The sequence below is a fragment of the Phodopus roborovskii genome, unplaced genomic scaffold (genome assembly GCF_943737965.1).
Source record: "Phodopus roborovskii unplaced genomic scaffold, PHOROB, whole genome shotgun sequence".
In the NCBI taxonomy this organism is placed as follows: Eukaryota; Metazoa; Chordata; class Mammalia; order Rodentia; family Cricetidae; genus Phodopus; species Phodopus roborovskii.
Genome location: NW_026126540.1, coordinates 16,998,378 through 17,011,953, shown reverse-complemented (window position 1 = coordinate 17,011,953; position 13,576 = coordinate 16,998,378). Strand labels below are relative to the sequence as shown.

At 38.4% G+C, this 13,576-nt stretch overlaps 1 protein-coding gene across 1 annotated transcript; it reads left to right on the top strand.

Annotated features, from left to right (window-relative positions):
- Positions 1-2,750: 2,750 nt before the first annotated feature.
- On the top strand, positions 2,751-10,269 carry Fgb (fibrinogen beta chain). Its single transcript, XM_051199041.1, has 8 exons — positions 2,751-2,890; positions 5,699-5,890; positions 6,364-6,547; positions 7,405-7,632; positions 8,158-8,271; positions 8,620-8,745; positions 8,993-9,278; positions 9,879-10,269. The coding sequence occupies exons 1-8, from the start codon at positions 2,810-2,812 to the stop codon at positions 10,108-10,110; spliced, it is 1,443 nt and encodes a 480-aa protein (XP_051054998.1). The 5' UTR covers positions 2,751-2,809; the 3' UTR covers positions 10,111-10,269.
- The last annotated feature ends 3,307 nt before the right edge of the window (positions 10,270-13,576 follow it).

The window sequence follows — 13,576 nt, the reverse complement described above, 5'->3', positions numbered from 1 at the left end:
TGATACAAGCTGTCAATGCTACTCAGCATCTGCCTCCCGTTGCAGGTTCAGAAACTCTTCATTTTAAAGACCATCTTCCCTTTGCAGGTTGGTACCTAAGTCACTGCCTCCTCTGGTTCTTGGGGTGCAGCATAGGTTTATGTTGTCTTTCCCCATAAACTCAGGACCCTTGTCTCAATTGCTCACTGAGCTATCCCACTTGCCACAAAGGAAGAACTCAAAAATTGCTACTTAGCCCAAATTGCCTTGAGTTGTGTAGGCTGGGCCTTACCTGAACTAAAAAAGTCACAAGAAGAGTGTCTCAGTAATTGGGGCTCACAAGTCTTTGTCTTTTGTGACAGAAATCAGCTGGTCATGATGGGTCATGTTTTCTCTGTCACTGATTGACTGGCCTTGGCTTACATAACAAGATCAACTAATATGGAAAACACAGCATTATTGGCTTAGCAAGCAGCACTCCCTTCCCTGTCCACCAATGGCAGCAGAGTGCAAAAATACTTAACTATTTCAGTATGTTTCTTCTCCTTGAAATGGAATCGTCTGCTTGGGACTATTAGACAACTTGGGGTGCTGTTTACCTGTCCACATCAACTCTAGAGAAAAAAAAATGTTGCATTTGTCACATTCTTGCCCACACTATAGACTGGGCTGAAACATACGAATGAAAGTAAGAAGTAAGAATGAACATGCCAATCAGAGACACTGTAGTAATCATAGATGTGGTGGCCCCAAACAGCGACAATGACAAACATAAGGTACAGGTAAAACGTTATAGTTTGCACATGTATTCCATTGGGAAGTGTGATTTAGTGTGCAAAAAGCATGGCCTGCTGAGTTAGACAGACTTGGTCAAGTTTGGTACTATCACCTGCCACCTCTGTGCCTGTAGACTTGACCTCTGAGCCTCAATTCTATCATCTGTAGAAGGTAGTGGTTTTAAGAATTAAATAAGACAAAAGAACATCATCTAGTCATGTATCTATGAAGGCCAGTTCACATGTTTCTTCTGTGATTAATGATTTGAACACCCTCTGTCCCTGCCTTGATTCTCAGTGTATTCCCATCCCCTAGCACACTGTCTTTTTGAAGGCTTGTAGGCATGATGTGGAGAATGATGATTAAATCTCAGAATGCCAGCCTAAGCAGCAAGGAGAGGTGGTTCCTCTTTCATGTTGAACAAGATCTACTTTGAATATATGTAGAGATACTTAAAAAATACACAGAGTTATACAATGATTAGCACTATCACTAGGAGGTTACCTGTCAGAGATTGGAAATATAGTCATACCATACATCTCAAAACATGATTAACCTTTTTCAATATATTTCTTTTAAAATCAACAAAAATATAAATGTCACAGTGATGAAACCTGTCCAGACATTAAGCATTAAGATTTGTTTCTTATTGATTATAATATGAAGGTATATTCTAATATCTCTTTTTGATTAATACATATTTCCAAACTTGATTTTTCTGTTAGATTGTACATTTTTCTAAGAAAAAGTAAAGTAAAAAGAATCTGAAAGTATGTTTACTCATCCTGATAAATGAAGCACAAATTGGGAAAGAATCAGTATTTTCCTGTATTTAAACTCAGATTTTGTTTCTACAATCTGTTAAAAGAATTTGACATACTGTACTCTGAAGAGAAGACATTTAGTGTCTCTCTTTCAAAATATTGTTTCAAACACTCTTGTGACCCAAATTCAGATCATTTCCTATCTTTTTTTTAAATAAAACTTTTTTGGTAAAGTTTATGAGGATGTTCCACTTTCCATACAAAACCCAGAAATTCTTTTGAGCAACCCACTTGCTGGAAACATGACTTGTTGACTTTGGATTTCATGTGACTTAGGTGGACTAGTTCTTGTTCTTACTACTGCAAACAAATGAGCAGGAAACACAGAAGTGACAGCTTATGAGAAATGACAAATGAAAAAAGCCACATTTACTGTATGGTCATAATAATTGAAAGAGACGTATGAAGACTTCACATGTTAAAATGATACCATCTCATGTAAATATAACACAAAATAAGACACATAATATACTAATAACATGAGATGTTAACATTACTATGATGATAATCTTAATATGGGAATCTACAGTCTACTAATATCATAATAGTATTTAGAATTGATTAAAAAATTTAACCTTTGAAAAAAGGCAAAATGCAAAAGTTGGTCAGGCCATAAAAAGAAGAGACACCAGGGCTTTTTATTTTTTCCTGATGTTTATGTATCACTGAATAGACAAATGGTGGTTTTATTATTCTGACTAATATGCAGAGGACAGCTTGATGACATTCTAACTCTTGACTTCATTGGTTTCTTTCAAAAGTGGTTGAACAAACTGCCGAAAGGCATGAGCATGCATGCATCTCTTTTCTGAGTTTGTTGTTTTCCTGGGCCCCTTCTAAGTAGGCCAAACGGCTTTGTCTGAATTAAACTTTTTCTTGCACTTCCTTTGTGAACTTCTGCACCAATCACGACAATTTATGAGACCTCCAACATGAGGCTCTTTTCAGAATGCCCCCATTTCCCATCATTTCCCCTGATCCAATGAATTGAAGAGCGTCCACATTAGGCATCTGAAGGGTAAACAAAGCTTGCTGGGAAGATGTTGCTCAAATGATAAAGCAGTTCAGCCAACAAGTAACCCAAAAGGTCAAATATTAACTAATGGGAGGTAACCATTTCTGAAGTCATGCCTGGGAGAGGACCCATTATATATAAGATCCACAGGCTTCCAGCTAGGTCTACAGTCAAAGGGCAACTGACTGCTTGGGATTTCCGAAAATCCAAAACCATGAGGCGTCTGTGGCTGCTGCTGCTTTTGTGTGTTTTCTCAGTTCAAACTCAAGCTGCTGACGATGACTACGATGATTCGGTGATTTTTTTTTAATGGATATTATCATTTTGCTATTAATATTAATATAAAATAATGGTATCTTAAATTTGGGTAAAATTAAGGTAGTTTTGGTTGTACTTACACACTGGATCATTAATTTCAGGGATCTCTCTGACTTTCAACATATTTCACAGGATTCTATTTATGAAACTCAAGCCATGTATTACATTCTGGTTTAATCACCTTTATTCCAGGGTGAAGGTGGCCTAATTAAGGTGAAATGTGTTTTTCTGTCTTGTGCTAAGCCTATAAATTTTCACTTAGTTCTTGCAACACGTTATTACAATTACAATGATATTTTTTTTTAATTTATAGGTTCTATGATGGTACAAAGTTAGTCTTTTGAAAGAAAAAAATGTTAGATTGTTTGCTCTTTGATGAATAAGATAATATATAACTGCAAAAGTTATTGAATATGGGTAAGAATTATAGTTTTAAAATTAGAAAATAAAGTTTTGTGTTTTTCAGATTAAAAATTATAACAGAGGTAATCTTTGTTGTCATTAGTTAATATATAGCATAATTTTCTTACTGGTAGAAGTATTTTTACTCTTATCTTTTTCTTTTCTTTTTTATTTAATCTATTAATTATTATTATTATTTTTTTTTTTGGAGACGGCATCAAACTGGCCTCTCAGACTAGCTTCAAACTGTGGCAGTTCTCCTGTCTCAGCTTGTTTGTTTACTTGTTTGTTTGTTTGTTTAAGACAGGGTCTCACTTATAGCCCTGGCTGTCCTGAAACTCTCTATGTAAGACCAGGCTGGCCTCAGGAACTCATAATATCTGCCTGCCTCTAACTCCCTAGGGTTGGGATAAAAGGCAAAATATACCTGGCTTGACAAAGCTTTTTAATTGCCTTACAGACTTGAGCCACCATACCCAGTCCAGGTATTAGTTTTCTCAACGTAGTAATACCTTGATGCATAAAGGTTAGAAGTGTATATAAGAAAATAGTTTAAATTTTATTACTAAATGTATCGTGATGAAATTTGCCCTGTGTAGTATATTATCTACAATAGAAGTCAGAATACACATTAATACTGCAGTGAGCTTGATTACTATGAATCATTTGGATTAAAGAGTATGTAAGCATTCAGATTATTTGATCACACAAATACAAAATGTCAGGGTTAGGAAGGAAAAATGTAAAGGATGTGTTTGAGTACATTCCCATAAATTACTTCAAAAGCGCTTTCAGGTTCGTATGAATTAATCCTTTAGATTAAGCTGCAATGTGGGTTTTCTGGTTTTAGTTATTTCTGTGAGTGTTCTTTCCTAACCTGTGTCCTCATTGGTTCTTTCAGTATTTGTCATTCACGTTCTCTAGTGAAGCCAGACAATCAATGTCACCTGTGTACAACATTGTCAGTAGTATTGTACTTGTAGTGAACAAAAACACATTTCACAAAATTTGTGTTAGAGCAGACAAGCTCTGATAAGGACCCTATTTTAATATGAAATATGTATATCATCTTCAATGTTTACCCATTACACACACACACACACACACACACACACACACACACACACACAGAGAGAGAGAGAGAGAGAGAGAGAGAGAGAGAGAGAGAGAGAGAGAGAGAGAGATTTAATCAGTAATTAATCCAGTGAATCTGCAGCCCGACTATCAGGGTTTCAATCCCTGCACCACCCCACTAAATATAAAATAATGTAGTGATTTAATGAGTAGAGTAAACTTTCAGACACAGTGATTTGGATGCACATGACTGCAAGAGAGCTGAGCCATTGCTCCAGGTTTTGTGGTTTCTTCCTCTGCAAACACAGCCTTCAGAGTAAAATTACTGGTGATGAAAAATGATAAACATATTCAATCCAAGTCAAAACCTTTGTTTCTGATTGCATTTCTTCCACTCAAGGATCTCCTTAAAGAGTTTTAAGTTAGCAAGTAATCTTTAATACCGTCTATAATCTCTGGAAATTAAGTAAGGGAAGAACATCTTGTTTGATAAATTATGTGGGGAGTTTCAGGAGAACAATTTAAAAAATAATTTTGTTGAAAACTGAGACTAGGAGAGGAATTAACAGTGGGGCAGTCAGAAGTATCTTTGATGTATGGCTACACTGAAAATAATAATGAAAACTTAAAATGAGCCAAATATAGTTGTGAGGATGTCACGGGTAAACAGATTTCATCTTCATTATAATCTTATAAGGCTGATACAAGCTGTGGTTGTCCTTATTTTAGGAATAAGAAAACTAAGATATGAGTAAAGTAACTTGCACAAAGTGTAGGTCAAGACTTGAACCCAAGCAGTACCTTACCCCACACTTTCTCAATTCTTTGTAACATGTTAAGAGTCATTATTGCCTTATTACTTACTAGTAAGTTTTCTTTAAAAAGATCATCTCATCTCAAATATGATTATATTAGACTCAGCTCAATAATCAGTTTATACAAGTTGAAAGTTGGGGAAATAATTAATAACCATTATAGTAATTTATTTACTAACCAGTGGGTTGAGAATATTTATTCTTGTTGGCCATCTAGATTCCTAGTACTTCTGTGTGCTTCAAGGTTTAAATTTCACAATCTGGGGTAGCTTTGTCTTATTCCCACCCAACCCCCCTTATAAAACTGCCTTAGCTTTTTGCAGTAGTGTTGTGTGTTGTTGGCCTACACAAATAATCTGATCAAGCCAGTGGAGAGAGAGCCTTGTAGTAAGTCTTCAGGCTTGTACTGCCCCAGTTACAGAGCAAGAGGATCGAACAGTTAGCCTCTCACACCTTCTCTAACCTTGTGTCGTGTTCCTGCCTGGTTCCTATAGGAAGGCTTGATTGCCCGTGGTCATCGACCAGTTGACAGGAGAAAGGAGGAGGCCCCTAGCCTGAGACCTGCCCCACCTCCTATCAGCGGAGGTGGATATCGAGCCCGTCCAGCCAAAGTTGCTGCCAGTAAGACGAAAATCGAAACAAAGGCCCCTGATGCAGGAGGCTGTCTTCATGCCGACCCAAACCTGGTAGGATCATTAGTGCTTTTTGTAGGGTGGGTCTCCTGTGCAGAGAAAGTTTATTCTTTCATGGACCAACATCTCTATCATCAATGTTTTGCTTATTTAAGAATTAAAATTCAAAATATGAACTTGATTGAGTCCTTTAAAAAAAATAACTCACCCTTCCTTCATTCGACTCTTGGATAACAAACAAGGGTATTTGAACATTGCCTTTTCTTTTGTACTTTTTCTGCTTCCTTCATTGGGCTGGATAAAATTTTCATAATCATTTTCAAAAAAATTGATTACATTTTTTTCCCGGTGGTAAAGACTATTTCTATTCTTTATAAGAGTATGCTGAGAATTCTAAGGTTTCTGTTCTTCCATAAAGAAAATGAAATCAAGTTTTTTAATTAATTTGTGAGATCGCCAAAGTTTCACTAATGTATACTTTAAACAAATATCCATACTCTAATGCCAGCTACTTTCTTCATTTACAGGGAGTGTTGTGTCCTACAGGGTGTCAGCTGCAACAGACTTTGATAAACCAGGAGAGGCCAATCAAGGCCAGTGTTGCTGAGTTAAATGGCAACATACAGTCTATTTCTGAGACCTCCACCACCACCTTCCAGTACCTGACTCTCCTAAAAGACATGTGGAAAAAGAAACAGGCACAAGCTAAAGGTAGACATACTGGGAGCTTCTACCTGACTCATTTAAAACATTGAAACTGTTAACTATGGATATACAGTTGTGTGCAGTTAAACATCTGAAGTTAACCAGCTCCTGTGCTTATTTATTTCTGTTCCTGCTTACCCTGGGTCCTCCCTAGACATTTTCATCTTCAGTTTGCCAGACAAGTGTTAGTCTTGGTGCTACAATGACTTTCTATGAGAAATGTCACTACGGTGTCTTAGTTTCTGTTAGATATCTGTCATGTGACTCAGAAGGTAATATGCATAGAATAAAAACTTAATGTTTGTAATTTGACACTTGAGGTGTTGAATGTGAGAATGGTCAGTGTGATATAACTAACCTGTGAGTAGTGACATCTGGCATATGAATCTTGAGGGCTATGGACCCCGTGGGTAGGAACAAGTTGGGGTGACAGCATGGCACAGGCTTTTCAGAGAAACACACCCCAGTGTCTATTTAGGAATGAAAGAATCCTGAAATGTTCTTGCAAATCCCAAAGCTCTGTAGGTGGGGTTTGCAAGTGACAAGTGCCTCTGCTCTATAATGTTACCTGTTGAGATGGAACATTCAAATACTGCTGACCAAAGAAAGGCACAATTTGTTGTATTTGTTACCAAATATGATCTCTAGCTTGTACCCAGGGCAAATCTCTGGAGTAGCAGTAGGGCTGTATACCAATTTATATATGCCATGAAACAAATAATACCTCTTAATTCAACAGTCATGATTGCTTCATGATGCCTCAAAATCTATTCATTTGTTCTCAGAAAAATCATATTTATATAGTTAGATATACTTTTGTAAGCAAAAATGCTGACTATTCCTACCTCATTTTGTTTTTTTAGATAATGAAAATGTCATAAATGAGTATTCCTCCATTCTGGAAGACCAGAGATTATATATTGATGAAACTGTGAATGATAATATCCCCCTTAATCTTCGTGTGCTCCGTTCTATCCTGGAGAATCTGAGAAGCAAAATACAAAAACTAGAATCTGACATCTCAGCTCAGATGGAATACTGTCGCACGCCATGCACTGTCAGCTGCAACATTCCTGTGGTGTCTGGCAAAGGTAACTAGTCGGTAAATAGATGCACAATGCACAGAGTTCCAGCAGACCTAACATTCTCTAAACACAAGGACTAGAGAGTGAACAGAGGAACTTTTCCCTGACAGAATATAATGGTTATTCTAGCATATTATGGTTGTATCCTTGGCTTGTGGTGTTCTGTCTTGGGTGATGACTCTGCCCAGTTCTGCTTAGTAGCATCCACTATAATGAGGATGGAGGTCCCAGGGGTCTCTAATGTGTGTATGCATGTGACATACACAGATAACAGGGCCATGGAGGCTTTCCTAGTCCTGTGTGCTCCATTTGTAGCGATGGAAGATAAAGGGAGATTTATAATTCATTTGATAGAATTCTTCAAAATTTAGTTTGATTTTCATGAAAAGAAGGTCCAACCATAGAACAGTATTCTCAACTGTATGTGATAATTCAGTTCTTTGTACGCAGTGTAGTCAGTTTTATTCAAGCATGAGTAGCCGGAGACTGTGTTACTGTCCTCGAAGCTAATGCAGCATTATATTTTTACAGAATGTGAGGAGATCATTAGAAAAGGAGGGGAGACATCTGAAATGTATCTCATTCAGCCTGACACATCCATCAAGCCATACAGAGTCTTCTGTGACATGGAGACAGAAAATGGAGGTAAGCACTCCTCAGTGACTGACCTGATAGTCTGTAACTATCCTGGATGTTGGGAAACAAAGCTCTGCTACAACACAGCTGGCAAGGAGCCATGTGATTTGAAATTCAATCCGGTATTAGAAATACTTTAAAAGATCCTTGATGCATGTATTAAGGTGGCATGCAGTGCTTGGCATTTCTAAATAGTTAAGAGTTCTCCCCTCATGCTTATTTCCTTATTATAGGTACTTAGAGAATCAGACATAAGCAAGTATAAAATAAAACAAATGGGCAATGGGTTCAGACTTTCCTTTCAGAGTGATGTTATTACTGGTTACCTTAGACTAATTTTACTTCTGTCGACTAAAGGATGGACAGTCATACAGAACCGTCAGGATGGCAGTGTCGACTTTGGCAGGAAATGGGACCCATACAAGCAAGGATTTGGAAATATTGCAACCAATGTTGATGGAAAGAAATATTGTGGCTTGCCAGGTAAAGACTTTGACTGCAAAATAAACTTCTTCTAGTATAGTGAGTTTTTTTTCCCATTAAAAACATCAAGGATGGGGGTCTGTTTTTAGATTGTTAGGATGCTAATAAGAATTTACCTACACACATGCACACACACAATAAATAAAGGTAAAAATTAAATTTGGGGACTAAAGATATGGTAGATAGGTAGTGCTTGGTTGGCCAAGGCTTCATTTTTTTGCTGATATTTTACATTATTTTGCTCCAGGTGAATATTGGCTTGGGAATGATAAGATTAGCCAGCTTACCAGGATGGGACCCACGGAACTTCTGATCGAAATGGAGGACTGGAAAGGAGACAAAGTGAAGGCACATTATGGAGGGTTCACAGTGCAGAACGAGGCTAGCAAGTACCAAGTCTCAGTGAACAAGTACAAAGGGACTGCTGGCAATGCCCTCATGGACGGAGCCTCTCAGCTGACAGGGGAAAACAGAACCATGACCATCCACAATGGCATGTTCTTCAGCACATATGACAGGGACAACGACGGCTGGTAAGCACTGTAGTCTCTGTTCCTATTTTAAAAGTCCCCACTAATACCATTACTCAGCATCATGAATGTATCTAACGTTATGAACAACTTGCCCATACTTGGGTACTTAAAGCATATCAGGCAGCCCCTGTCCTAAAATCCCTACGTATTTGTTGAAAGCATCCCAGCTGCAAGGCAGGCATCATCAATGTCATCTTCCAGATCAAATTTAGAGATATAAATTTACACAAAGCCAGACAACCACTCAAAGAGAGAACAACAACTAGATTACAACTCCTTGAGTTTTGTGCATGTGTGTACATGTATTCACTAATGTATCTACAGAAATTATCATTTCACATCGTAGAATCTCTCATACTACAGTATCAGGTTAGAATAGAACAAGTCTGCCCTTCATGATTAGACCAGACAGGCCCAGCTGTTTTCCTTTCTTGCTAGGGGACAGAGAAGACCTTTGCTGTGCTTGAGCTTTACATATAGGACTCAAGGGAAAGAGTACCATATTCAGCTGAGCACAGTACTTTTGTGTGGGTTCGATCTAAAGAACTGAATTGACAGTGGTCCTTGTGTGTATCATAACTCAGACTCATTTCCTTTCAGGTTAGCTTCAGATCCGAGCAAACAGTGCTCAAAAGAAGATGGTGGCGGATGGTGGTATAACAGATGCCATGCAGCCAATCCCAATGGCAGATACTATTGGGGTGGTCTTTACAGCTGGGACATGTCCAAGCATGGCACAGATGATGGTGTGGTGTGGATGAACTGGAAGGGATCGTGGTACTCAATGAGGAAGATGTCTATGAAGATCAGGCCCTTCTTCCCACAGCAATAGATCCCCAAATGTAGACTTTTATTCTTCTATGTGTGACATTTTTTTTTTTACATCATGTTGTTGGAATTTTCTTTGATACATTATATCCACTAAAACCGCAAACAATGGTTGATTGTGTGTTTGGGGGGAAGGTATGGGATAAAGACATTGAAAACAGCATATAGATTTTTGTGTTCTTTTTATTTTAAAGTTTTATTTTTATTATTTCTAATTATGTGAATGTGTGTGGATATGTGCATCACAAGTGCAGGGGCCTTCAGGAGCCAGAGGGGTCAGATTCTCCCAGAGCTGGGGTTATAGGGGCTTTCATCCTCCTGATATAGGGTCTGGAGTCAGGTCTTCACTGTAGTGAACACTCATTTCTAGTGTTTGTTTACCTTTCCTCCAGAGAACTACCAAAAGGATGGTAATAAATAAGAGTCAGTTGACGCCAGCTGACTACAAAGCTTTTCAGGCTAAGCATCATCTGTCTGTTCCTGCTGGAAAAAAGTAGTACACAAACTAAAGCCAATCTTTATAAATCTGGTTTCAAAATCCTATTTATTTTATTTTGTAAGGTATCTTGCAAAAAAAAAAATCCAAACCAAACAAAACAACAAAAACCTCTTTCTAACAGGTTTATTTCCTAAAAATCAGTCCCTGTTGTCATAAATTATTGTTTTCGTATTTTGTGGTCCATGTTGTCAGGATTTGAATTTGTAGGGCAGGAAAGTATTTACACAGTCTTAGATGTCTACTGAGATGGCATTGACCATAAGAAGAGTCAAATGGCATAGTGTTCCAGGGGATAATGACTGTTCTGCCTCTCAAGAGGACCATGGCCAGAGTTCTAGCAAGCAATTAGATGAAGTCCTCATCATGTCTCCTAAGGAAGCGGTGGATGAGGTTGTCTACCATCCTCACACTGCTGTTTTTGTAGATGGTTACCCTGAAGCCTTATGGTCATAGATTATATCCATCACAGTCTATGCCACACCTGCTACTCTGTTATTTTCTACATTGCCCAAACAACAGACAATTCTGTCAAGTTATCTGCCTTCCCAAAGTTAGCTCTTTATTACCAGTGTCTGAATGCTTTGTACCCAAATTCCACACTTGGAAGCAAGACTGATCATTAATATCTCCCATTACTGTCTCCTGTCCCTTTCATTACAAACCTACATTTTCCACACATACACAAAACAAAACAAACAAAAACCTGTCTACACATGTTTGTACATAGTCACACTAAAACCAAATCTCTACACTGCATACTTGCTCACATGCATGCACATACATGCCCCTCACCCACATGGTGCTATCACACCTATAGTCTCCTAAACTTCACTAAAGTGTCTTTGTATTTTGTTTCATTGTCTACCAACAGTTGACAGGAAGTCACCTTTAAGTGCATGATACTGTATTTCTCTCTACAGGGGAGCTCTAGAACTTCCTCATTAGTATAACTTCATATGTCAAAATCTCCCCTCTTTCTCCTCTCCACAAGGACGACCATCTTGTTGTTAGTGAGAATATAAATAGGCCAGTGAACAAAACTAGACTTCCTCAAAAAAATGAAAATATGATTAATTTGGTGATCCAACACTCCCACTCCTGGGAAAAAAAGAAAAGAAAGAAAATGTCCAAACACCAAAAGTTAAGGTCTTGAAGAACTACCTGCACTCCTGTGTCAGTGGCCAGGCCCAGCAGCGAGTTTCCGCCAACACAATCTGAAAAGTTGCTGTTGATTTTGAATCCCCAAGTCACTCCAGTCACTGTTTACTCTTAGAACTTTCTGAAAGCCTTTGGAAATTGCTCACATTTTAGCAGTGAATGCCTGTCATTGGGCTGTTGGTGTTGATTCCCCAAGAAGCTTTTTTTTTTTCAACATTTGATTCCAGAATAGGCCAATTGTAATTTTTGTAAACATTCAATGAATAAACCACAAGAATTACCAATGCCTTGGATAGTGTATGTATGTATATATATGTGTGTGTGTGTGTGTGTGTGTGTGTGTGTGTGTGTATGTGTGTGTGTGTGTGTGTGTTTATACATTTTTTTCTAGCACAGATACACCTGCATGTGTGCACGCATGTGAGCACACACACACACACACACACACACACACACAGAGGTAGAATTTTGAAAGTACAAAAGTTCAGTAAGTTAAGGAAGGTGGAAACACATGATGCTCAGACCTTTGCTCTATCCCTTAAGCAAACAGTGGGGGCAGAATAAGTCCCTGGAGCCTAAAGTAAAGGCACAGCTTAACCAAGCAAACAGAGATCAGATCTGATGGTCCTTTTCAGCAGTCAAAGAGCAGAAAAGTAGGTGCCTCCTGCATAAACTGTCATGTGCAAATCTATCTAGAAAGTCACATTGAGATTAAAGGCCTGGGCCACCAGACCCAGCTCAATCTATAGGCTTCTTAAATAAAGAGATTTGCAAGTACTAACCTTTTTTTCTTCTAAAAATTTCCCTGCTTTTCAATAAACACACTCAGGAGTTTTTGAGCACTAGCTGGATTTTGGAATTGCCAATCTGTTTATGTTTCCTAGAGGCTCTTTTCATACTTCTCACCTAGGGCTACTCTGATACAATGACCACGGAGCACTTCTGAGCACATAGTCATCCTTGAAGCTGCCATGACTTCATGGGTGACCAACTGCTTATGTATAAGAGGGGACTTGGGCTTCACAGGCCTCCAAAGGCCAAAAATCAGGTAACAATCATTTTACCCGTCAGGCTCATGTGACTCTCTCAGTTGGACTTTAAACTTTTTTGGAGTCTATTGGAGTTTAAAGTTATCACATCATTGTCTCTTCTAGGGCAAATGTGGTCAAAGAGTAGCATGTTACAGTTTGTTGTTCAGACTATATTTATTTCTTGCTTTAACACTTTATTTTCAAAGGCTCAGACATAACAGCAATTCAGGACCAGTTTAATGAATACCCCTGCGTCCTTCACCCATGCCCAGTGATTGTTCCCTATGTGAGCTGGATCTCTCCAAAGGAGATGCCTAGCAGAGTTTTGCAACTACTTGTGTAGGCATGCAACCTTAGAGTCAGTAACCTCGTGGCTGAGTCAAAGGTGAACTTAGCAAATATTTGTACTCTGTTGCAATCACCATCACCCACCTTCAGCAATGAGCTGATGGACAGCTAAACCTCCCCTCAGCCATTATACAGGAAATCTGGCAGTGCTTTTAAATCTACTTGCCTTTACATAAAGTGAAAGACATAGTGCCCAGTTTTTGTGTAGTAATTAAATCAACTCTTCTTTCCCAGGTGCAAATTCCTTATTGCAACACTTCCCTCTGTGATACTTAAGGCCCTGCCTGCTCTTGCCTTCTGTTAGTTAAGGATATTTCTCTTTGTTTGAGATTTATAAGGCACTCGATTAAAAACAATCTGTCATGCTGGGTGTGGTACCCCATGCCTTTAATCCCAGCAACTCTGGAGGCTGACACAGGTACATCTGTGAGTTC